This window comes from Urocitellus parryii, chromosome 5 (genome assembly GCF_045843805.1).
Source record: "Urocitellus parryii isolate mUroPar1 chromosome 5, mUroPar1.hap1, whole genome shotgun sequence".
In the NCBI taxonomy this organism is placed as follows: Eukaryota; Metazoa; Chordata; class Mammalia; order Rodentia; family Sciuridae; genus Urocitellus; species Urocitellus parryii.
The window spans coordinates 82,221,529-82,249,169 of record NC_135535.1 but is presented as its reverse complement, the minus strand read 5'-3'; the positions used below and the strand labels follow the sequence as shown (position 1 = coordinate 82,249,169).

Genomic DNA, 27,641 nt, shown 5'->3' with positions numbered 1-27,641 from the left:
ATTCTCATACACTTTTATTGCTGAAACTCAAAATAATAACTTAATACTACTTTTTGTAATGTAAGTGTTTAACAGGGAAGCTACTTTTTCCTTAGTGTTCCTATTTTCAAAACTGATTACAAGTGTTTATCTGTTAATGATGATCTATAATGAAATCTTACATATTTCAAATTTGAAAATATAAATCCATGACTTGTTTGAATTGGGCATATTCATTACTTGGAAGGTATTTCAGCAATACTTATTAGATTCTGGGTATTTGCTTTTAAGCATGTCATTCATTACATAACAGCTTAATAATTTAAGGCAGAATTTACTCAACTGTATAGTTACAAGGATTTTTAAAACACAGAAATTTCCTTTGCACTTAAAAGTGCTTGAAAACACTTTTGGAAGTACAATTTGAGATAAGAAAATATATCCAAGTAGAAGAATGGAAATCTAATTCCTATTTAAACTTTTAACAACACAACCTGTGAAAGCATTAAGAGCAAAAGAAATTACTCAAAAATCACTTAATAGTATTTGTATCAAAATAACCTTTACCACAATATAAGCTTCATATATAAACTGTTTTTGCCTTAGGACTTTAGGTTAAATTCATCAAGTAACCTTACTGAGCACACATAAAACTAAATTTCCAAAGCTACTCTGTTTGGTAATAGTGGTAGATGATATTTTCTCACTAAAAAAATTTTCATCTTGGTAGTGAGCTTAAGAAAAAAAAAGAGCAATAAAATTTTACCTTCGCAAAGCCATCAAATTCCTGTGTAGTAGGGCAAGTTAGAATATTCAGCTTTTATTTTTAACAAAAATTCATGGAAATTACAATATTTAAGTCCATGAAAGCAAATTAAATTTACCACTACCAGTTAAAAATACATGATAAATTTAAATATTTTCTGTAAAATACTGATAAAAAATGGATAACTATAGGCTTTTAAAAAAGTCTGTATTTTTGGGCTGGGATTGTGGCTCAGCGGTGGTAGAACACTTGCCTAGTATGGGCGGGATCCAGGTTTGATTCTCAGCACCACATAAAAATAAAGGCATTGTGTTGTGTCCATCTACAAGAAAGATTCATTCTCTCTCTCTCAAAAAAAAAAGTCTATATTTTCACAATTTGAAAATGTACTCAAGCAAATCTTTTCCTGCTATTACGTTATTTTTACATCATCAGTTGTAACACATCTTAGCAGATTTCACTTTATGTTGTACTGAATTTGTGCTTTCTTGATTCCTTTAAAAATATTCTTCCCTAAGTTATTCCACATAGACTAATCAAAGATTCTAATTTTAAATTGTTTTAAACTCAACATTAACTTCTCAAATAAAAAAACAAACACTACTGGTAACTCCTACCTACTCATCAATTGTTTAGTAAAACCACTCAAAATCACTTGTCTTTTTTTTAATTGACTATTAGCTACTGCTATTAAGGTCCAACTGCTATAGCACTTTCCTTGCTGAAGGCTAATTACCTAAAGCAAATTTATTTTCTCTGAATATACTGTTTCAGCTGCATTAAATTATCAGTACATAGCTTTCCTTCCTTGGCTAACCGATGAGACACTCAGAAACTTACATTAATTGCAACCTCACTTTCATATTTTATTTTTATGAAGAATTTCTAGATATTCTATTTTCTAATTTTTCTGACCATTGTGTTTCTATGAGTTAGGTTAACATCCAATAAAATTAAAATTTTATGCAACAAAGCAACTCCCTATGCACTGAAATAACTAATAGTTTAGTCTGGTAAAGTGCTGTGTGTTCAAGGTAATGTATATTACCTCAGATTTACTATTAAAACAAAGTCTATTGTTGTAGGCTATTCCTATCCCCACAAAGCATATCATTCTAACAGTATTCCTACTAAAATTCTAAACAAATTTTTAGACAGGAAAATTTCTGAATAATCACATTATAACATCATATCTGACTTCAATGGTCTCTCTCTCACACAGTCTCACAAACCTGTATTTTATTCTGAGAGGAATAGAGAACAATTTTAAATTATGCCTCTTTTTTATTTCCTTCTTAAATTTTTGTTAAGACACACTTAAAAATTTATGAAGTAATAGCATAAATATACATCTCCCTTTAAAAAATTAAAAGGTAAAAATCAAATTAAAGAACTGGGGTTGTGGCATAGTGCTAGAGCACTCGCCAAGCACGTGCAAGGCACTGGGTTCGATCTTCAGCACCATGTTAAAATAAAGGTACTGTGTCCAGCTACAATAAATAAATAAATAAATAAATAAACAGACACATAGATAGATAGATAGATAGATAGATAAAATTAAATCATTCCTAGTACATGATAGCAGTTCTCTGACCCTTGTTAAAGCTCTTCTTAGGGAAGTTAGATAACTAACAATTTACCTATTTCTTTCCTGGACACTGTAATTTCTACCCCATCAGACAGGAAATCTAGCCCAAATGATCTTTCAGTGGAGAAAAAGTTATTCTGAAAATTGGGGTTGGGGAGATGCATTTCTGATTGTGACAATTATTGGGAAGGGGTTGCTACTGGCATTTGTGGACAACAGCCAGAAAAACAAAACAAACTGCAAAGAAAATCAATTAAAAAAAAATTTGTTCTTCATCTTACCTAACTTTAAAATGCTCTAAGAGACATTCACATACGTGAAAAACCTATATATAATTACCTTAGACTAGAACCTAATTCCATTTAGTTTCACAAAGTACTTGCAGGAATTTCAATATACACTAAATTTCCCAAGAAACTGAGTGAATATTATATTATTTTGTTCACAACATTAAAGAGAGTTGTTCATTATTCCAGAACAACATCTCATCAACAAAAATGCTAATACACCTTTCACAATCTGATAGTATAAGTTGCAAACATCTGCCTGCTTCCTTATACTTTCTAGTATATTCATTTGCATGCTGAAATACATATTATAAATTATATTATACATAATAAAAATCTCTCTTATATTACAATTAGAAATGGCACTATGTTTGAGAGATAATACACAATTTTCAAAATGATCAGTTCTGTACTTGACAAATCCAAGACCAAAAAGTTAGGAATGTGGTCACATAAAGACACCACTGAGTTGATAAGATACAAACCAAATGCTTTTCCATGGGGCCTCTCTCATTGAAAATATACGTTATCATCATGAGAGTGTAAGTTTTCATATTGGACTAGGATATACGCAAAGGTGTAATAAAATCTTCTAAATTTCTTTGAGCCAACTATTAGGCAATGACTAATAGTCATTGCTTCTATGATATTAAGAAGTTCTAAGGTTCTGAATAACAGATTGGGAATGGGTAGAATGGGTTCTGGCCATAGCAAACAAATAACAAAATCTGAGGGAGGAAATTTATTTATTCATTCAGAAATTATGTAAAATTTATTATTCTACAACTTCTATGCTAAATGCAGTTCATAAGAGCTGTGATCTGATATTTTTCCTTAAGTTTTGCCTAATTTAACTTTATTCCAGAATACTGCTGGCTTCTAACTATATCAAAATATTTGTCAAGAATTAGTCAAGGACTATGGGGTTGAGGTTGTGGCTCAGCAGTAGAGCACTTGCCTAGCACATGCTAGGCCCTGGGTTTGAGCCTCAGCACCAAATAAAAATAAATAAATAAAATAAAGGTATTGTGTCCAACTAAAACTAAAAAATTTAAAAAAAAAAAAAAAGAATTAGTCAAGGACTAAATTTTGGTGAGGGATACTACAGGGTTTTAAACAAAATGAAAGCCTTAACAACATGACCAAATTAATGAAATGTCTAAATATGAGTTCTCTGGGTACTAAAATTTAGCAAGCAGAAAGTTTTAATTCGTATTTACCAATAGTTCATTTATTCTACTATATAAAATATGACATGACTTTTACTTTTGTCCTGAGGTAGTTTTTAAAGTTAGTATATTCTTCTATGTCCTGAAAATAAAGCCCTGCAAAACAATCTCAAGACATTAAAAATAGGCACACAACATTTTAAGTAGTCCTTTACTAGCTAGCTATATATTATCTTATTAGGGGAAAAAAATTTACTTTTAACCAAGCTCCAACCTTGTCTAAAGTATTTTTGGTAAATGAAAAGAACATACTTGCCCACAGTTATGTGAAAATTCCCTGCTACTTTATTAACATATAGATGACCACGAATTCTGCATGCATCTGGAGACTGTGATGAATCATCTTCCCTATTAAAACAAGATATATTAAGATTACTTAAAATACATTTGCTAATCATTCTGAGGTGAGAAAATTACATATAGAAGGAATAAAAGTCCAAAAAGATGAATTTCTAGATAATATCCTAAATGTCAAAAATAGCAGTTTCCTAAAGTCTCCGAAGTTAAAACAATACATCTACAAAATAGAAAAATATATATATAATTATTACATATCTACTGTTTACACAAAACTGAAATTACATGTTTCTTTAAATCTAACCAGAGGACTAAATTCAATGACAGAAGATTAAAACAAAAGAAACAGTCCAACCAAAGATATACTTTCTTCATCTATTTCTGGCACTGAGGGAGAAAGGGGACAACAGGAATAAAACCAAGGTAAGGAAAGGGAATCCTTTCTAACTTTGAATAGACAATAACAATTTCTTCCTAAAAAAATGTAAAACCTCTGAATATTTTTAAAGTATCCTTTTCATGATTATAACTTTTCTTAATATCAGCTATTCTAACCTTTAAAAGAAAAATAAGAGAAGTAAACAAAGTTCCTAACCAAAATTTATGCATCCTCATAAGAGTAATTGCAATTATTTTGTTCATAAAACCTAATTTTAATATATACATACATACATATATATATATATGTATGTGTGTGTGTGTGTGTATATAAATAATAATAATTTGGCGAGGGGGAGGTACTAGGGATTGAACCCAGGGCTGTTTAACCACTGAGCCACATCCCCAGCCTTTTTATTTTTTATTTCAGATAGGATCTCACTAAGTTGCTGAGACTGTCTTCAACTTCTCATCACTCTCCTGCGTCGCTGGGATTACAGGTGTGTGCCACTGTGCCTGACCCTAATACAATTTTATATGAAGGTATAACATAAAGTAAATAAGTAAAAGTGAAATAATATATTGTAATAGTCCTAATCAAAATTACAGGCTGCATACATAATAATAAAATAATATTTAACAGTGTATCTTTAATAATTAATAATTCATGATAGAATTATTAATGGTTCATAATGATAGTCAGTAATAAAAATTTTCAGAGTAAAAATTATTCCATTCTGAGAAAAAAAATAAGATTTAGAAAACTAAACCAATAGTAAAACCGTCAAATTAAATTCACAGTAAGTATAGGAAATTTGCAGATTTAAAATGCACATCTCACCTTGGTGGAAGTGCTGTTGATGCACTTTTAAAAGCACTTTTAAATATCACATCTTGAAGTGAATGCTCTTCTTGCAGCCTACTCTGAATCAGCTGCAGCATCCTAAATTAAACACAAATAATAATTTAGAAATATAGTAAGGTAAACAAAGATAGTTAATAGTTATTCAAAAATAGCAATGGTTAGTTGACTTAGCTAAACCATATATATTTAATATACAAGATTTTATTCCAAAATAAAGTATATAAAGTTTCCTCTATTTACTTCTTTGGAACCAAGAAAAATGAGGTGAGGTAGTTAGAGGTCTAATAGCTAGTACTAAGAAATCCATCTGATTTCATCAATAATGAACATGCAGTCAGGATTACCAAAAAAGTTCTACTTACCTGAATATCTAAATTCATCTTTCATACATATGTCCACAATTACAAAATTTTAACTTTTTGTCAGGCATTGAATTAAGTGTCACAGATACAAAAAATAAGACAAATAAGGGCATACAATAGACTTGATGGAATTGGAAATGATAGATTACTAGGATATAAACCCACATCACCAGCATCTACTTTTCATTTCAAACTAAATAATGAGACCATTTAAATATTACCTGGTGTCCTTCCCAAGACAGTTAAACTTTATTCTATGACAAGATCATTCTAAATAAAATATATTTCTTCCTACATAATTTTAAAAGTAATATCAACATATAAGCATAGGATTATAGAAAGCAAAGCATACATTGGAGAAAAAAATACTTAGGTTTTAATCTCCTTTAACATCTTTAAATAACTAACATCCCAAGTCATTTGTAGTAAAGTTCAAACTTAGCAAGTATAAAAATTAAATATGGGGGGGGGGGAAGGGATTAAGTAAAATGGAATTTTTAGGGCAGTGGAAGTTTTCCTTCCACAATGTGTTTTATTATACATTTGTCAACTTACAGAATGTACAATATAAAGAGTGAACCCTAATGTATACTTAAAACTATGCTAAAAGATAAAAGTCTGTTCATACACACATACACACACACACACACGCATCACTGAACTTGAATAAGGTATGTATAAACATAGGCACTTAAAAATGTAAATGTAAATCTGATAATAATTCACACTCCTCCACCAAATGATAAAATAAGCATTTTCTTGAAATGAAAGTGGGTGATAAAATATGTATGTACCACCCATCTAAATACTGGTATAACAGGGCTACTTAAAATAATTCATATTTACACTATAAATTTAGTTTACAATAAATCTTAAATCAGGAGACTCTCATCACTATATAAAATATATGTATGAAGAAGTGAATTTGGTGTCAAGATACCTTATATATAATCAGAAATATGATAAACTATGATATTAATGGTGTATTAAGAACTGTAATGCAAAAATAAATAAATAAATAGATTTTTTAAAAAAAAAATATTAAATCAGACTTTAAAAAGTAGAAATTCAGAAAGACTATCACCAGGGTTTGATTTTTTTTTTTTTTTTACAAAAAAGAATAATTGAGATCCTAAATATTTTAGGATCTTTGCCACCTGCACCTCAGATAGAACATTAATCTGAAGGATATACAAAGAACTCAAAAACCTTAACACTATAAAAACAACTAATCTAATAATTAGAGAAGAACTGAACAGATACTTCACAGAAGAAATATGATCGTTCAACAAATATATGAAAAATGCTCAAGATCTCTAGCAATTAGAGAAATATTCAGATTAAAACTACACTGAAATTTCATCTCACTCCAGTCAGAATGGCAATTACCAAGAATACAAATAACAATAAATGTTGGTGAGGATGTGGGGGGAAAGGTAGTGGGACTGCAAATTGGTGCAACCATTATAGAAAGCAGTAAGGAGATTTCTCAGAAAACTTGGAATGGAATCACCATTTGACCCAGTTATCCCACTCCTCAGCATATAACCAAAGGACTTAAAATAAGCATAATATAGAGAGTTGGCACATCAATGTTTATAGCAGCCCAATTCACAACAGCTAAGCTATAGAACTAACCTAAGTGTCCTTCAACAGATGAATGGACAAATAAAATGTGGTACATAAGGGTAAAAAACAAGTTCATATGTACATTATTCTGGAAGACATAACGTCTTGGAAATCTCTAGGCCATTCAAGAGTAAGTAAAGATCTGTATACGGGGTAAAAATGGAAGTTCATAACCCACTTGAATCAAATGTATGAAATATGATATGTCAAGAGCTTTGTAATGTTTTGAACAACCAATAATAATAAAAAAAGAGTAAAGAATATATGTTTAGAAGCAAAACATGATCATCTAAAAAGCTTCAAAAAATCCCATCTTCAGATACATACATTTAAAGACTTAATAACTTTGGATCCAAGCCCAGCAGAAATCGACAGCTTCACATTTTTGTGGATCTACATCAACTTTTGTTGCTAGGCAGTGACTAAAGACAGTGATGACAATAAAGTGTGTGTTCAAGTAAATTTTGCCTGGATTATACCAATCAATAAAGCCTATATTCTACATAGAAAAGTATGTAGAAAACCATGAAGAAAAAACTCTATCATCTTTATAAAAACAATCTCTTCTTCCACTTATTACTAATCTTAATAAATAAATAAAATTCCAGGTGAAAGGAGTCATCTCATTTTAATATGCCTGGATAAAAGTGAAATATTTCATTTCTGGATAGCTTTTCACTAAGAACACTAGAAACCTTAAGACATCTAATAGTTATTGCTTTTGTTCAACCACATTCAATTTCAATTTTCATATTAAAATTCCTCCAAATGATGAAATAAGAAATTAAAAAAGAAATACCCTTGAAACATACTTTGGAAGACTAGAAAACAAAATGGCTTAAAAACTTCCTTTGCAGTAATCTTAAACTATGTAACACCTTTTTAAGGGAAAAAAAAAAAAAAAAACCAACCAAGTAAAATAGGCATGAACCATAACCAAGTAGTTTCATAAAAAAGAAATACTAGGTGGAAAAAAAAATCACAAAGATATTCAATTGATTCATAAAAAAATGTTAATTAAAACCAATACAATACCAATTTTGATCCATTAAACTGGCAAACATTTTTTAAAAAGTCTATTACCCATTTTCGATGAGATTGTACAGAAATAAATATTCTCATATAACTTTGAAGTATAAGCAAAATATTTTGTGAGGATATGTCCCACCACCTATGAAAATGTTCAATAAGATATCTAGGAATTTTCCACACACAAACTAACACAAGTACATAAAGAATTAGGTTCACACATGTTTAGTGAATATAATTTTTAATACTAAAATTCTGGAAGCAATTATATAGTAAATCCTGATAAAACTGCATACAGAGCACTCTACAATACCAAAACATGATATAGATTTCTATGAATAATAATTCTTTCTTCACTTATTACCTCTGCCACTCTTTCTGCTGTGGTGAAAGATCAAATATTACCTGAAATAAAAGAAAACATAATTACTGGCACTGCCAAATATTCTTGGTTTTTCTAGCACAATTTTTAAAAATTCTCTGAGTAAGAAACATAAATTTAGAGTGTTACTAAAAACAGGTATTCATGATTTATATTTAATCTTCTATAAGTCAAATTATAAAATTTTAATGTAATTCTATTCAAAAATAGAATAAAATTTACTAATCACAAATAGGTTCCTGTTAAAGTTATCTGTTTTTATTGACAGATATAGTCAATCTATCAGGATATAAAATGGTATTTTAGGACTTAAATCATTTAAATCACAGCAGGATGAAACTAACAACTACGGTGGTGAGTGGGAAGGCATATAGCTTAAGTATAAAATTCGAGGATTCAAAGCCCATATTCTTGCTAGGAGGCAATAAGAATTCTCTCCTCAGCCAAATTTGCATTTGCAGGCCAAATAGCTTCCTCCATGACTGGCACAGAAATTCATGCTAGTCTGTAAATCATCCCCTATATTTCTGCCAAAAAAAGAAATCTCAAGTCCCTCTACAAAATGATAGACAAAAATAAAAGACAAAAAAAAAAATAAAAAAGGAATGGTAAAAATTAAAAGCAATGAAACATTATTAAAATTGAAAAACTAGCCAGCCTGGTGGCTAATGCCTATAATCTCAGAGGCTCAGGAGACTAAGGCAGGAGGATTGTGAGTTCAAAGCCAGTCTCAGCAAAAGCAAAGCACTAAGTAACTCAGTGAGACTCCATCTCTAAATAAAAATATAAATTAGGGCTGGGGATGTGGCTCAGAGGTTGAGGACCCTGAGTTCAATCCCCAGTACCAAAAAAAAAAAAAAAATTTTTTTTTTGAAAAACTATTCTTACAATAGTATAAAACATTTTTGCAAATGTTAAAGTGTCTAATCATTTGGATTAATATTTCCAGATAGCTCAATATGTTGTGACAGTATCCGCTGAACTGAAAGGTATATAGCTTCATGTAAAAATTACTAAAAAGTCAATTGTATCAGCAGGAAAACAGAGGTCAGGAAGAAAGGGAAAGAATAGCAATAACAAATTCACTTTTCTATACAAATTTCTACTTAAAAGAGTGTACACCAAAAGTACATGTTTTGCTACTGTAAAAAAAAAAAAACTAATATGAATTCAGCAATCAAAATTCCATTCAGTTACTTCAAGTCTTCCTCTACTTACCACTTTGAGTTATCATTTTGCAATTTTCCTTAAAGAAGGGTTCACAAGTGCCAGTGGTGAACAAAAAAGAACTCAAGAGTAGAATACATATGTAAACACAAGTACCACAACACCAAAAGGCAGTCAGCAACTACAAAGTAGTTGACAATTGCATCCCTTTTCTCAGAAGCTTCTTTAGGGCTAATCCTGATTAGGTCTTGTTATCACTGTACCTATCCCCATAATGTATCTGCTGATAAACCAATTATATTTTTGCACAACTGTGCTTTGAAGATATTAAGAGAATGTTAGCATTTCCTAAGGCTTGAGAAGTGAAAGTGAGGTATGAATTAATACATGCCTATGAAATTTCTCTTAGATAATGCTTCATTCCTGATTATGATAAGAGAAATTCAGCTCAAGTATTTGTAAAGACTAAAATTTTGTACAAGTAGAATAGGACATAAAAGTTTCTAAATTATTAGAGAAAAAGCAGAAAATTTTATCACTATGGCAACTAAAAGCAAAGATACAAGGAAACTATTAGGAAGCATTAACAAAAAATATAAAAAAGTTTAAACATAAAACAGATTTTAGAGGCTCATTCCTAAATATTAACAATGGCTATGCCAAGTCTTTGACATTAGACTTTTCTCTCTTGCCCTCCACCTAAATTTTGCACAAATATGGATTACCTATGTAATAAGAAAAATTACATTAAAAACTCAGAGAAAACTAAAAGCAAATGTCAAACTGGTCTTCAAGTGTATAATTCCTCAAACTGTATACTTCAAAAATTACATGAATTAAACTTACTGGTTCATAAACTAGACCATCTGCAGATGCAACCATTGTTTCTGCTAAATCCAATACATCTGCTCCAACATCTGCATTAAAAAGAAAAAAATTAGAAGTTTTTACATTCTATGCTCAGAGCCAAATGACATCAGATATAAACAAATTAAAATGACTAACAGAAAACTCACTTATCACTTTCCTATAGTGTTTATTTGTTCAAAAGTTAAAATAGTACCATTAATGTAGCTTTTGTGGATATTATTCCAAAACTGAAAAATGATTTTTTTATTTCTTGCTCAGAAAAATAGATGACAAAGATGTGCATGGTAAATAACATAAATCTTAACTGAATTAAAAAGCTTTGCTGGGGCTGGGGATGTGGCTCAAGCGGTAGCGCGCCGGCCTGGCATGCATGCGGCCCGGGTTCGATCCTCAGCACCACATACCAACAAAGATGTTGTGTCCGCCGAGAACTAAAACATAATAAAAATTCTCTCTCTCCCTCTCTCCTCTCTCACTCTCTCTTTAAAAAACAAACAAACAAACAAACAAAAAAAGCCCAGCCAAATTCTTTAAAAAAAAAAAAAAAAAAGCTTTGCAAAAATCGTCAAGAACCTCATCACAAGTAATAAATGGCTGCTGAACAAAATATTAACTAAGAATTAATTTTCAAGATTAAAAGGAATCTTAAAGCTGTGAAATCTTTAAAAAGTCAAGAAATAGAAAACCTTATTTTGAAAAGATTACTATATAACTCAAAATTGGGGATATAAAGTATTTCCTTATTTCTTAAAAGTACTAACATAAGGAAAAATAAATAAACGGAAAAAAGATTTTTTTTTTACTATTTTTCTTTTAATTGAGATGAACACAATACCTTTATTTTATTTATTTATTTTTATGTGGTGCTGAGGATCGAACCCAGTGTCTCACACTTGCTAGGCAAGCGCTCTAGCACTGAGCCACAACCCCAGCCCTGGAAAAGAGATTTAAAGTTGTTCTGAGATAAAATCTTCCAGAAACTAATCTGTTACATTGGATAAGACTATTTCACACTAAACAATTTTATCTAAACTAATGATTTCTTGGTTTCCACATTTTTAAGCAATAACTTAAAAGACCATTTTCATATAAAAGCAGCCTCATTTTCGAGAGCACTACAAATTCAAACATTATCTGACATATTAGTATTTTTCCACTTCTGACAATACAGAAAGCCAGAAAATAGAAAAAAACGTAAATATCACTATTCCCTTAAATGAACTGAATTTCTATTTTAAAATATATGAATAAAAGTATAGCAAATGTGACAAATTGAAATGGTGAAACAGGATATGTTTGTGGAATGTGAGTACCAAACCTGTTACTTCAAACAAGAAAGAATGTCTATTCTAGAATTCTGATAAAACTTCCCTCCAATTTTCTTCATTTTAATTATACTATGTGAATTAAATCTCTTTATGAAGATGAAATATAATGAATACAAACCGAGGTGAAACTATTTTCATTATTAAATAAAATCACAATAAAATGTTTAATTTCATAAAGGAAAAACAAGATTACAATACAATGAATAGCTTTTAATTTCTACTGGCAATCGATGGAGCCATAAACTACATAGAGATTCATCAGGTTAAGATGTACTTACATTGACACTTCATGGCAACAGTAATATCTATGTTGATTCTCAATTTGCTAAAAGACAAAAAAGTAAATGTTAGTATCTATTAGTTAATCAACAAAATATCAAAAGTATAAATCAATTATGAAAAACCTGGATTTCAAACAGAGAAAAATATATCAATTAGAACTTAGATTGCATTTCTTATGGCCAAAACAAAGGCACTTTAAAAATAAAAGTTCTATTTTGATTAATCCAAAAACTTGAGTTCAGATTTTTAACACAATTGCTCAGATAATGATAATAGCAACTCTACCATAATAGATAACAATAAGTAATCCAAAGTTTTAACCTCTGTTTATATAAACTTTGGATACAATATTCCTTTAAGAATATAAACACCAAAAATTAAGAATTACGTATACTGTTTTTTTTCCTCTACCTACATCATGCATTACGAATATAATATAATATAATATTTGTATAATGTAATATACAAATGTTCTCTTCTTTTTAAAAAATATTTTTTAGTTGTCAATGGATCTTTATTTTAGTTATTTATATGCAGTGCTGAGAATCTAACCCAGTGCCTCACGTATGCTAGGCAGGCGTTCTACCACTGGACTACAACCTCAGCCCTCTTTTTTTATCCTATATCATGAAACTATAAAGTTAATGGCTTCCAATTAACTTTTTTCTAACAAACCACCAGTACTCAAAGTAGAATTAATGTTGGCATAAAATCACATAACTACTAAAGTGGCATACTAGGTCTGCATAACTCAGGATAAATATAATCAAATTATCAGAAAACAAACATCTGATGCTTAAAGTTTTGTATGGCCTTTTAAAGGGTTTGATTATTTTCAAATGATTAGTTTGAATCAATTTACAATACAAAAATTAATTAAGCAATATAAATAGTAGAATGAGACCATCAAATTCAATCCTTCATTTCCTATAAAAACTTTATCGCTAATAATTTTCATCTAATCTCAATAGGAATTACAAATTTTAAAACTTCATAGTGTCTTAAAGTTGTCTATAGTTCAAACTGTGCTCAAAATAAGTTTGAGGCTTAGTTCCAGGAAAAACTGTAGGAACCAGAGGAGGGGGCCACATAAGCAGATTCTGGGGTGCCCCTACTACACTGATAACATGCTTAATCTAGACTACATTTGGAAAATAAAAATGGTTTAATTTATGCTATAAACAAACAAAATAACAATAAAAAATGTCCTGAAAACTAATGGCATCTAGAATAGTAACTCATGTTACAGATGCAGAAACAGGTCCAAAAGTAGTCAATTGTATGAATTGCTCAAGGTTATACAACAATTTATATATGTTGACCTAATTATAAATCCCATGAGAAAGATACAATAAATGTTATTCTTTTTTACCGATTAGAAAACTGAAGTACATGCAGATACAGATTTAGTGACTTCCTAAAGTCACAAAGCTCGTGAATAACAGAGCTGGAATTTAAATGGAGAACTAAATGTGTCTTCTTCTCTAGTGTACTCTTAATATTATAAACATGTTATATGCAATCCAAAAAAAATCCAAATAAAAGAATAAATGATAAAAGTATATTTTATCTCCTACAGTACTATATTTTCAAAGGTTAAAAAGTAAATCTACATATCAAAATTTATCTTAGATATAATTCATAGAAGTCAAGTTATAAGTATACACAATTTATGTTTCAGTCCATATATGTCAGTAAGATATTTCAAAGTATAAAGAATAGAGTTTCAAACAATTCTCACAGCTATTTACATCTAAGGAAAAACATATGTTCTCCTAATTTGTATACAAGTACAAATTAATCAGAGACCAGTATCTAAATGATTCCAAATGTTTCAATTTAATGCATGTAATTAGTAAGAATTTTTCAGGACCATTTCTTCAAAACTAAAACCAAATATAAAAGGTTAGACATTTTTTCAAAAGATCCACTTTTAAAATAACTTGAATCTAAAAGTATTTCAAAAAGAAAACAGTTACCTAGAAAAATCCTTGTCAACTTCATATTCATACTTCATCCACGTATCTTGATACACTGAGAATTCCATTATTGTTAATAAAGCCATAGTGGTAAATGCTATTAGAGAAACTGAGAAATATAATACCACCAAATTAAAAAAAAAATTAAAAATGCACAACAGTAAACTATTTTAAGTGAGATTAAAAGTAGCAATATAAAAATGTGTCTAATATGATTTCCATTTAAATAAATACTATAAAAAAATTTTTCTTCAAAATGTTTTTTTTTATTGTACATTTTTTTATTGTTGGTTGTTTAAAACATTACATAGTTCTTGACATATCATATTTCACACTTTGATTCAAATGTTTACTATATATTTTTTCTAAAACAATTTAAAATGAAAATTTAATAAGCACAAATATGAACACAAACAACTGAATACTGAGAAAGCAATTTTCTGCTCTAATTTTAAGGGCATCTCTCACTAAATAGGTTTGCTATAATTTTACAAGACATAAACTATTTTGTTACATATAGCACTGTGAGATATAATAAATGATGAAAATAAGCATCCTTACTGGCCAAATTTGAAAATATTCCCCTCAGTGTTTAAAAAAAAATGCATCTATGCAAATAGCCCAATTTACAACAAAAATGTATTACTTTCATTAACAAAATTTAAATCATAAGAGATTAGAAATATTAAGCAATTTATTACACATTTTATTCAATAAAATAGAATCATGTGAAATATGTTATTTCATTACCTCTTCATGGGAAAATAAATAGTAACATTATTAAAGTCATATTATTCTTACAGTTCTTACTATTTTATTTAACAAACCCTTCTATCTGTGTAAGCCACTACTCTAAGCATAATACATAGTAAGTTATTCGATACATTAACCCTAGTGAGTAAATACTGATATACCTGCTTCATAAAACTAGTTTTGAGTAACTTCCTTATAGGAAGCAGCAGAGGTGGGATCTTAATCCAGATAGTTTAAGTCTGGATTTAAAGTTTAAATTCTTAAGCATTACCTCATGCAGCCTCTCAAACACTAATGTGAAATTTAAGAAATTTCTACGTTTATATTAACTTAATCAAAATAGGAATGAGGCAGTGTCAACATTCTCATATAATTTCTTGAAATTTTTTTCCATTTATATATCAAAATCTTGTTAATGTAAATACCGTAACTGAAGAGTACCAAAATAGTAAAATTGCATGAATTTATTGATTAATAGACACTGTTAAATGTATGAGTGGAATTTGGTTCAATGTTATACAGAATATAAACAAGAATAAAACAGGGCAACAGTGACACAAGGACAGACAAACGAATTACAAAGTTACTGCACAATTCATTGATGAGTTCTTCCTCTTGGCTACATTTCTATATGTTCTTGATTGAATCACTCAGAAACTACTTACCGAGGAAATTTTATTTGAACTAAAACTCACCTGTTCCCCCACTGGCTGAAGTCTCTACATAGCTGTCAGGAACCTTTGGAAAGGCATCCAACTCTTTCACCAAATTTAAGGTTTTTCTCCGATTCAGTCGCCTCATCTTCAGGAAAACCCTCCTCTTCCTTCATATAGTCATGCTGAGAAATAAATAATAATTAAATGAATTCTATAAAATGATGAAAGGTTTCTTTTAGTTTAGGGTAAGATGTCCTTAGAAATTCAGTGTTCTTATCCTTCCTTGAGAAAATAATACTCATACCCATTCCTTTCCCCACTCCGCCCTAACAAAAAACTACTAATAAAGGGCAATTTATATATACTAACAATACATAGCACAAAAACAATTCAGTCACACTGTAATCTTCAAACATACAAATCAAAATAAAAATGATTTTGTTATTAAATTGACAAATAAAAATAAAACATTCCCAGCAATGGATAAAAATGAAATAAGACAGACATACATTGCTAACAAGGACATAAATGTCATCACTTCCTTTTTCACTAAATGAATTCCTCATTAGAAATGGATCCTAAGGCAAGAATCTGGGTTAAGAACAAAAATTTGATTACAAAAATATTTCTTATAGTGTTTTGTTTTGTTTGGTACTGGGGACTGAATCCATGGGCAGTCAACCATTGAGGTATATTTGCAGCCCTTTTTATTTTAATTCTAGATGGGGTCTTGCTAAGTTGCTGAGGCCGGCCCGGAACTTGTTAACTGAGATTATAGGCATGAACCACTGCACCCAGCTATTATATTATTTTTTTTTTGTTGTTAAATATTCAAGACAATTAAACTCAGGGTATCCACTATACAAATTATGGTGAAATTACTGGTCTTAATCTCTATAACTACTAAAAAGCATAAAAGAAAACATTTAATGACAAAAGAAAACACTTATGATATATTAAGAAGATTCAAAGGCCTTAGGGGTTCTAATTTTAAGAGACAAGAAAAGATACAAGAAACAAACTTAAGTCCATACATAAAAACGTTAAAAGTAGATCACTAGAGGATTTTCATTTTTTTTACATAATTGCAAAGTTTCAAAATTGCTTTTAAAATATTATTTAAAATTTGATTGCTTGCCATTCTTTTTGATCAATATGCCAACTACATCTAAAATGTTATAAAGTCAAACAAATGAGAACTTAATTCTTAGATATTCTGCAATTTTAATAATATCATCATCCCTCACTATCCATGGGGGATTGGTTCCAGGAGTCCCCAGGAGATAACGAAATCCTCAGATGTTCAAGTCCCTCATATAAAATAGTGTAGTACTTGCATAGAACCCAAGCACTTCCTCTTGTATATCTTAAATAATCTCTAGATAATTAATAATACCTAATACAATATATATATGCTAGGTAAATAGTTGTACTATTACTGCTTAAGGATCATTGACAAGGAGAAAAGTCTGTACATTTTCAGTTAATATATTATTTTTCTCTGAATATTTTCAGTCAAGGTTTGTTGATCCATGGATGTGAAGCCCATGATATGCCCAGCCAACTGTATCCATGTGTAAATACTACAAGTGATAACAAAGAATTCCCAGAAATCAATGGTGTATTAGTAAAATTAACACATAATAGCAGAATGAATTCTAGATGGTTGCAGAAGTTACTGTAAGAAAAAGTATCTCTAGAAGACAGACTTTGGTTCTGAAATCCAATGACTAGAATTAATATATAAATAGGCCACAGAAAGGGCATTCATGGAGAAAAACTGGAAGTTATCACAAATGACACCCAAAAGAGAGAGCCCCAACCAGGGACACTTTTGACCAATCTACCACTGAGTTACTGCTGTAAAGTGGGGTTGAAAGCATTAATAGTTTAATTTCATTTACTCTTAAAAACATCCAACTTCCATTGCTGACTCCTTGCTTACAACGTGACCTTCAGATTATGATTTTTTTTCAAAATCTAGTAAAATAGATGATGTGGACAAGAGATGGCAGTTTCTAATCTCCATATCAATTTTTTTTATTGGTTATTCAAAACATTACAAAGATTGCAGAATCACATCGGTTACACATCCACATTTTTACATAATGCCATAATAGTAACTGTTGTATTCTGCTACCTTTCCTATCCTCTACTATCCCCCCTCCACTCCCCTCCCATCTTCTCTCTCTACCCCATCTACTGTAATTCATTTCTCTCCTTATTTTTTCCCATTCCCCTCACAACCTCTTATATGTAGTTTTGTATAACAATGAGGGTCTCCTTCCATTTCCATGCAATTTCCCTTTTCTCTCCCTTTCCCTCCCACCTCATGACTCTGTTTAATGTTAATCTTTTCCTCCTGCTCTTCCTCCCTGCTCTGTTCTTAGTTGCTCTCATTATATCAAAGAAGACATTTGGCATTTGTTTTTTAGGGATTGGCTAGCTTCACTTAGCATAATCTGCTCTAATGCCATCCATTTCCCTGCAAATTCCATGATTTTGTCGTTTCTTAGTGCTGTGTAGTACTCCATTGTGTATAAATGCCACATTTTTTAATCCATTCATCTATTGAGGGGCATCGGAGTTGGTTCCACAGTCTAGCTATTGTGAACTGTGCTGCTATGAACATCGATGTGGCAGTATCCCTGTAGTACGCTCTTTTAAGGTCTTCAGGGAATAGTCCGAGAAGGGCAATAGCTGGGTCAAATGGTGGTTCCATTCCCAACTTTCCCAGGAATCTCGATACTGCTTTCCATATTGGCCGCACCAATTTGCAGTCCCACCAGCAATGTACAAGAGTACCCTTTTCCCCACATCCTCTCCAGCACTTGTTGTTTGACTTCATAATGGCTGCCAATCTTACTGGAGTGAGATGGTATCTTAGGGTGGTTTTGATTTGCATTTCTCTGACTGCTAGAGATGGTGAGCATTTTTTCATGTACTTGTTGATTGATTGTATGTCCTCCTCTGAGAAGTGCCTGTTCAGGTCTTTGGCCCATTTGTTAATTTCTCCATATCAATTATAAAACTTTTATTTATTTGTAAATTAAGCTTCTTGAGTATTTGTTGGGCATAAGTCATGCCCCTGAGTTTGCTCTATTCTGAGAAAGTAATCAAATTTTCCATACCTGCTTTGTGGTATGGAAAAACCACATCAAGGTTAACCTTTCTTCGATCTCTACTTGTCCTTTTTGATTAGTTAAATGTTAAATATGTTCATGCCTCTTTATCTTTAGAATAAAACCCTTTCTTAAACTCAAGTCCAACTCTATAGATTTATGGCAACATCTTTAACCAAACATATGAGTTGTCTCCATTCATCTATTATGAGTACTTCCTTACACAATGGTGGGATTCACTTAGTATATATTAAGAGTCATAGGACATATGTACTTTTTTCATTTGAGAATCTATAAAACTGTGGCCCATGGATTGTGGGACTCTTTGATAACCCCCTTTTTCAGAAAAGTAGTCACCACTCTTAACTAAATTTGCTCTCAGCAAGGTCATTAAGAACTTCCTTAGTACTAAGCCCAAGAACACATCTCAGTTCTTACCTAATGTCACCTGGGAAAAACTTCTTTTCTTTTTGAAATAGTTACCTTGGCCTAAGTGATACAGATTGAGAACCCAATCCAAAAGTCAAAAATGCTCTGAAATCCAAGACTTCTGAGCACAGACATGCCAACTCAAAAAGTTTCAGATTTTGGAGTATTTTGGATGCTCTACTGGTAAAGACCATCCAAGTATTTCAAAATTAGAAAAACCATGAAATCCGAAACACTTCTGGGTTCCACCACTTCAGATAATGGATACTCAACCCATACTGCACTCCTAATTTTCATTTTACCTCTTTGGCTAATTTTGCAGATCTATTTTCCTCTCGCATTCTCTACACTAGGCCTTCCTCCCAACCTCCACGTTTTCCTAAAGTAATTTCCTATTCCTTCAGTTTCCATTTACATGTTGAATCCTCCAAATCTTTCCAGTCAGCCCAAATCTCTCTGCACAGATATATCTTCTTGTCTTCTCTTCCACTTTCATTTAGACATCCCAAAGACAACCCAGACTCAGCAAGTCCAAAAAAAAAATGATCATTTCATCCTATCAAAACTGTTTCTCCTATATCTTCCTAGTTAATTATAAACACCATGTATCCAACTGCATAAGCTAGAAACAGGTACCATTAGACTTAGGCTTTTCCTAAAGTTCTCTCAAAATGGTCCATTCTCTCTTCTTGAGGGTCCACTGAGAAGTTCCTAAGTAGAAACCTAGTCCCAACTGTTACAATCTAGTGCATTGCTTCAACAAATTCTAACCTTCAACCCCTCAATTCATTCTCCATATTCTATGAATTACCCTTTTAAAACATAAATTTGATCATATATTTCTCTTGAAATACCTAGATAAGTTCCACTGCACTTAGATTATGTACTCTATCCTAACACAGTTTACAAATCCCTCCAAAATCCAAGTCCTGATTACCTTTCTTCAAACTCAATTCCTAGCAGTTCAAGTTTCAGCTTCAAGAAAAATCACATTATACTTTTCAAATATGCTGTTCTCTCTCCCCTAAATATTTTCTATTCCCTCCCCAACTCTCATTTGACTGTTTACTCCTCAAGTTCCAGTCTATTATAAATTTCTGTATTGAGGGGGAAAAGCTTTCTGCAACCCTCAAAATTTATGAGTACTTACAGCACTATACCTTTATCACAGTATTTCTAATTACTGGTTTCATTTTCTATTTTCTAGGGCAGAAATCATGTCTAACTTGATCTCTGTATCTCTAATGCTTAGCACGCAATTATTTAATAAATATTTGAGGGAAGGAAGGAAACTTCCCGAGAAACACCAATGCTGATTGGCTCACAGCGGCCCCAGCAAACTTCCAGCTGATTGGCTCCTCTGCAGTGATGCTCATTGGGCTGTTTCCCCGCCCTTTCAGACCACGGAGCTGCTCATTGGGGGACTCTTTTGGCTCCACCCACACGACCCAGCCAATCAGCCTCAAGAGGGGGAGGAGTGGGGGTTGAGAGGCCCGCCAGAAGCCGGTGGTGGCAGTTGGGCTCTGAGGGAATTCCTGAAGAGCTCATGTGGTGTGGTGTGGCGCCCGCACGCGCGTGTGTGTGTGTGTGTGTGTGTGTGTGTGTGCGCGCTCTAAAAATAAAGTTAGTTTCTGCTTGACAAGTGGCTCGTGAATTGTGCCCAGCCAGACTGTGGCATTTGGTGGCCCGTATGAGGAAACAGCCCAATGAGCATCACTGCAGAGGAGCCAATCAGCTGGAAGTTTGCTGGGGCCGTTTCACCTGTGGCTCTCAACAGAGAAACACCAATACTAGCACAGATTTCAAATCACCAAGTGTCACACTTAGATAAGTAAATACCTAAGATCAATAGGAGGAGGATTTTTCAATTTTGTACACTGCAGTATCCCTAGCACCTAGACCAGTGGGTGGCACATAGTTGGTAAAGCATTGTTGAGCAAATGAATAAAACAGTAAATTTTACTTCCAAAAGTTTCTATGTTATATTTTTATAAGCTTTGTAAATGCTTTCTTTTAAATTATATGTGAGTATAAAAATATGGCAAGTAGCTGGTTCATTTCACAAACCCTTTAAGACCACACACAACCTATTCAGTATTCTACCCTTCAAAGTTCAGCTTATATACCCCATTTGGCTACCACCTAGTCTCTGGCTTCCTCCAAACCATTTTCCATTATTATCATTCTAGAATGAGGCGCCCTGCCAATCTGAAAATCTTCCCATCCCATTCATGTTCATTCACTAACCTACTTCCAAGAAATTCATTCTACCTCTAGTATTTAACACTCTATAAAGTCACTGTTCTGACATGAACAAGTTATTCAATAACTAGTTTTTCTAAAACCAATCCTTTTACCCACTCTCTTTATAAAACCTGACTTTCTCCTGGTGGTAAATCCTTTCTAATCCTTTACTTCATTTCATAGACTCACAGGTTAAAGAAGTAATGTGTCTTATCATACTTCTCAACCACTTTTCTTTCCCCTTTTCAGGTCTACCTTCTGCTGAAAAGATAAGTTAACACCATACAACAAAGTATGACTTTTATGTTTCATGCTAGATATTATTAAAAGTAGTTTACATTTATTTAATCTTCTATAATACTATTCTCATTCTCATTTAGACGTGAGGAACCAAGGCAAGGAACAGTAGAATAATTTTCCCAAGCCCATAATGCTGACAGTAATAACATGGATTTGATCCCAAGCAGCTTGGCCCAAAATCTATGCTCCAAACCACAGTATATGCTGTTATTTCATTATATGCTGCCATGGTCCACTGGCAAGTGTTTATGTAGTTTCCTTTATGACTTTAGCACCTTGGTCATTCAATATGCTTCTCTTCTTCCCCATTCCATCATATCCTTTGAACTCATGATCTTATGCCATTCATTCACAATAACATCTTTTTACTATGTAAACTCAATTGTTCTTCTATTCCAGTGCATTTAATTTATACAAAGTCACTCATAAGCAAGATCATGGTTTGGCTCCTCTCAACTCTTACAATTGCTTCACCTCTAAAATTCAAAACATCATTTTCCTCTCTGAATGAAAAATAATCCTTCAAGCTCTTCATTTTCACTGCTGTTCTCAAACCCTTGAATCCCTCCCAGTTACCCAATCCCATTGCTCCCATACCCACTCTATTTGCCTTTTTATTCAGTTTGGACATTTTCAAAAATATACTTAGAAATGCTTCTTAGAAGTCGCCGCCATCCTGTTACAAAATTTGTTATTTCTACCTAAGTGAAAAACATAAGGACAATATAGCAAATTTTTCAAAAGGTAAACTTTTTTAATTTTAAAATCTGTCCTTGGTATCTGGGATTATTGTCTTCCTTTTTATGTGTCAAAATACCTTTTCCTTTATGAAATGATAAAAGTAAACAGAGGGGTGTGGGTGTGTGTGTGTGTGTGTGTGTGTGTGTGTATACACACATATATGTATGTATGTGTGTGTATTTATATATATATATATACACTAAAATCATAAAAATATATACATAAGTATATAGAGAGGGAGAGGAGTCTTTTTGTTTTTTGATATCCTCATTTAGCAAAATGTAAAATGTATTCTCAGTCCTCAAATCTAGGCCTTTCTCCCTGCTTTTTTTCTTTCTTCTTTTTTTTTTTGTATTGGTCATCAAAATCCAATAATTTAGGAGTAATTACACTAGACTTCTTTGTCCAATGGTTGGTGCTGTTATTTATACCTTAACCATCTCCAGTATCTCATCTATTTTCTTTGCTGTCTTGCCTAAACTATCCTGTATATTAAAAAGCAATACAAAAACAAACTCTAGGAAGTCACTGACATTGAGATAAAGATAATACTTTGAAGAATTGCATAATAAGAAACCTCCTTTCACATGAGAATAGACTTTATCAACACTCAATTTAAGCAGTGTCATATAGCCTATAATTTATCATTGTATTCATTTGAATCAAAATACCAGATGCTTTGCCGAAATTAAAACACAGCATTCATGAAACTTTTTATAGTTTGCTCAAGTTTCATTACCTCTCCAAACAAAACGGGAGACAGTCTGCTATCCAAGTTTTATAAGGCAATGTCTATTTATAATATATATTTGACAATGATAAATATTTAATTAGTTAATACATATGTCCATCATGTGAGTTGAACTATGTCCCCCCCAAAAGATGCTGAAATCCTAATCCCTGCTATCTGTGAATGTGCATAATTTGATATTGGGACTTTGCAGATATAATTAGTTAAAATGAATCATATTGGATTAGGGAAACTCAAAATCTAAAGACTGATGCCCTTAAAAGAACATGTAAAAACACAGATACACATGGGAGAATGCCATGTAAGAAGACAGAAATTAGACAGAAAATTAAAATTAAAAAGACAGAAATTAGAGTAAGGTGTCTATAAGGAGTCCCCTAAAATTAGGAAGAGGCAATTAAAAACTCTCCAAGAATCTTCAGAGGGAATATGGCCCTACCCACTTCTTGATTTTAGACGTCTAGCCTCCAAAATTGTGTGAGAATAAATTTCTTTAAGCATCTCAGTTTATGGTAGTTTGTAAAGACTACTACTCAAAACTAATATGAGCTATTAATAGGAATGAGAAAGGAGATATATTATCCAGGCTACCATTGAGTTTCAGAAATAAAAGTACAATCTATCTACAAATTTTTATTACTAGACTATACTGTATTAGAATACAGTAAGAACAATTTTATAAAATAAATAGCTTAGTCTCTCTTTACAGTGGATATGCCAGTTAAATATTATGCTTTAAAGTTATTTACTTCAAAATAATTCAAATAATCTAGTAACTTTCTTAGTAATAAAAAGATGTACTTGGGAGACAAGCAAGATGGTACACAGTAATAAGAAGATTAACTTGGAAGACAAGTAAGATGGTACACATGTAAGTTTCAATCCAAAAAAACCTAGATTGTCATCTACATACTTACTAGTTCTGTGAGAAACTTGCAAAGGCCTCAATGTTTCAGAATCCTCTCAAAAATTTTACATCTGGGCTGGGGATATAGCTCAGTTAGTAGAGTGCTTACCTTGCAGGCACAAGGCCCTAGGTTCAATCCCCAGCACCACACACACACACACACACACACACACACGCACACACACACACACACAATTATTTCAAAAGGTAGGGAGGTTACCTCATAATTTTTAGTTAGGATAAAATGAGGCATTTAGTCAATGTTTTCTAATTGGAAAAAAAGGAAAAACAAGATATTTGAGATTTAGATGCTAAACTCAGAGGAAAGTAGGACAATATATGAAGTAAGTAGATAATCTCATAGAGAACTATATAAACTAATAGAATAAAAGTTGAGGAAAAGTGACTGTAAAGTCACAGCAACAGAAATATGGAAGTACCTAGTGGCAATAAAAGGAAGATCAATACAAAAAACAGCTTGACTAAAGTAGCTACTTTAAAAAAGTATACAAAATCAAAGTAAGGAGGTATAAGGAACTTAAGAATGAGGAAAGAAGGTCAACAATGCAATAAGTATATTCACAATAAAATGAATGTTCTTAAGAGCAAAAGCATGCTTTTAAGACCAAGAAGAGGAGCAGGAACCTAGACTGCAATAAAACTACATGAAGAAGTAGAAAGGAATAATCTGTGCCTTAGAAATTAAGAGAGAAGAACAGTTCAAGAAAGTAACTGGAAAAGTTTAAGGTCATATATGTACATATAATGAAGAGTGTTTAGACAATTTGGAGAAGTCAGAAAGAAATTTTTAAAAGTATCTTCCTCAGTCTATATTTTGATTAAGTACCAAGGTAACATTTGCAAGTAAAAAAGTTAGAAAGTGGAAATAAAAAAATAACAAAGAGTTACCATTTTCCGGGTGTTAACCCTATAGCAGGCATTGTCTAAGTACTTTGTTTTAACACATTTAATCCTACAATCTCCTTACAAATTAAGTATGACTATATTATCATTCCCATTTTACTTAGGAAACTAAGGCATAGAGAGGTTAAATAATGGCTCACTATGATTGTAAAGGACAGAAATAAAATAAACACTGGAAAATTGTTAAATAAAATTTACAATGGGCACAGACTAAGGTAAAAGTAATGTCTATTAAAAGTGAATTTCATTTCTTCCATTTCAGTCATCAACTCCCAGAAAAATTTGTTTTTTACTAATTCGTTGTTATCCTAGTTCCAGATTGATTTCCTTCGAGAAATCTTGAAAACTTGATATATTTTTAAAATTTGTGCTATGAAGCTATGACAATACTCAGTTATGTTCTAAAGTTTAGCATCAAACAGAAAAGGGGAAAAATGGAATTTCTGTTTCTCATGTTATTCTTCTAAGAATACTGGAGTAATTGCATTAACTTAAAGATATCAATAAACAAATTAGGCAAATTAGTCCTTCAGTGAACATGTTAGACCCATGTCTTTATAATTACACTAAAATTCAATACAACAGGTTAAGCAATTAATTGAAATACTAGGCTATAATTTTAAACAAAAGAAAAATTTTGTTAACTGTATCTTTAATTGCTTCTGAAAGCCAGCCTTGCAACATTTTAACAAACATAATTTACCTTAAATTTTGAGGGCACTAAATCCTAAAAGTAAAAGTTATTTAAACGTGTTTTTTCATCTCAAACAATGATCAACTCTATACTACGATAACCACTGCTTTTCTCTACACGAGTTGACAAATTACCTTCCCAGGTTTCTTGAATTGAGAAAAGTAGACGCTCTGGGACCTGTCTCCCCTAGCATCTTGCCTTGTCCTGCCCCTTTCTCATTTTCCAAAGATGCGTGCGAAGGCGAGGCTAAAACACTCTTCTTTCTTAAAAAGAGTACCGTGCTACCAAGAATGTAGTATTTATTTGAGAGTAGGGAACCAGAAACCCTATAAAACTAGGGACACTATGAGGCTGGTTTTGAGGAAGCGGGACTCTATTTGCCTGGGGACGCAAGAAGTCACCTGGCACTGTGAGAAGCAAGGAGTCAGGGTTGGAGCTATCAAGGAAGCACCGCAACTACTTCTAACTGCAAGAAAGCTCGGAGACACCAGGAACAGAAAGAGCGGAGCTCCTAGTCACAGCGCTGCCCAGGGTCCTGCCAGTAACGCCCCCGGGAGAAGTGGAGAGGCTCTTCGATCTGGCCTGCTCTCCAGAAAGAGAAGAAGACAGGCACCTAAACTAACGCCAAGCTCTCAGTCTCCTTAACCGCATTCATGCCCAAGCGGCCCTGAAACAAGCAAGGGAACACCACGCAATGGGGTTTCAACATTTTACCTTGTGTTACGGTCCCAGTCGACCGCCATGTTTCACAGAAGCCCGGGCCGCCGGGGCTCCCGTGTACCCGGAAATATCGCGAGAACAAAAGCGACTATCACCACTGAAAACGTCAGAAGGGAGACCATTTGGAGTTCTCGCGATAATTCCTGTGCTTACGAATTGTTTGGTGAATCAAGAGGTGTGGTCACGGTGCAAGGGGCGTGCCTAAACTGAAAAGAGACGGAGACGCGTTTTTGGTGTAATCGCTTGACCAATCCGGAATCTCCTGCCAGAAAAGAGAGGTTGCTTTCCACTACTGAACGCAACAGACCTCAGTTCTGGTGAGAATTTTGGACGCAGATTATACCTAGCAATATTAACGCGTAGGATTCCATTCTCTGCGTGGTCTGTGTCCCTTGTCTTTGCGTTCTTATCGCCCCCCCTCCATCAGGAACACTTGAACCTTTCAAGGCATGGCTAATGTTTTAAATTCGTTCAGTGTTTTTAAAGTTTTCTACAATATAAATTCTGTAAAAAAAAAAAAAAAAGAAAAGAAAAAGCACGCCTGACTTCCTCACGGCCTTCGCCAACATCTGTTCTTCCCTTAAATATTTGTTCAGAAAGAAAATTAATGATTCATCATTTCCTATCGCTTCATAGTACAGTAAGTAAGAAAGGGGCGGGTGGTGGGAGAAAGAGTAATTAGGAACTGCTGGAGAGTAAGCCTGGCCCGGGCCCCTTTTTACCCATCTTGTATCAAATGTTACAAGCAAACTTTGAAATTTTAATTTTCTGATTAATTGACCAAAAAAGGCTATCGAAAGCCGAATTGCAACTGATACACAGCACTATTTTATTTAAATGTTTTATTTGCCTTCTCATTTAATCCTAACACTCCTGTAAAGTAATACCCTTATTTACTTGTTTGCTAATGATAAGGCCTTTGAGTTAAGAAGTAGCAGGCATAGTTCACAGTCAGCTCTCTGCTTCTCTCAAAACTGTCTCAT

At 32.4% G+C, this 27,641-nt stretch overlaps 1 protein-coding gene across 3 annotated transcripts in view; it reads right to left on the bottom strand.

The window, feature by feature from the left end:
- Window positions 1-26,731, bottom strand: part of Ergic2 (ERGIC and golgi 2) — a 36,506-nt gene extending 9,775 nt beyond the window's left edge. The window contains exons 1-9 of one of the 3 annotated variants that reach the window (XM_026379880.2): window positions 26,653-26,714; window positions 26,340-26,525; window positions 15,866-16,008; window positions 14,418-14,526; window positions 12,435-12,481; window positions 10,805-10,875; window positions 8,774-8,814; window positions 5,366-5,467; window positions 4,102-4,197 (exon numbers count right to left, since the gene is read on the bottom strand). In XM_026379880.2, the coding sequence (XP_026235665.1) occupies window positions 4,102-4,197; window positions 5,366-5,467; window positions 8,774-8,814; window positions 10,805-10,875; window positions 12,435-12,481; window positions 14,418-14,526; window positions 15,866-15,971 (572 nt within the window). In that variant the 5' untranslated portion in view covers window positions 15,972-16,008; window positions 26,340-26,525; window positions 26,653-26,714. Of the gene's footprint in view, window positions 1-4,101; window positions 4,198-5,365; window positions 5,468-8,773; window positions 8,815-10,804; window positions 10,876-12,434; window positions 12,482-14,417; window positions 14,527-15,865; window positions 16,009-26,339; window positions 26,526-26,652 lie in introns of all 3 variants that reach the window. The other 2 variants (XM_026379879.2, XM_026379881.2) reach the window with 2 other exon arrangements.
- Window positions 26,732-27,641: the final 910 nt, after the last annotated feature.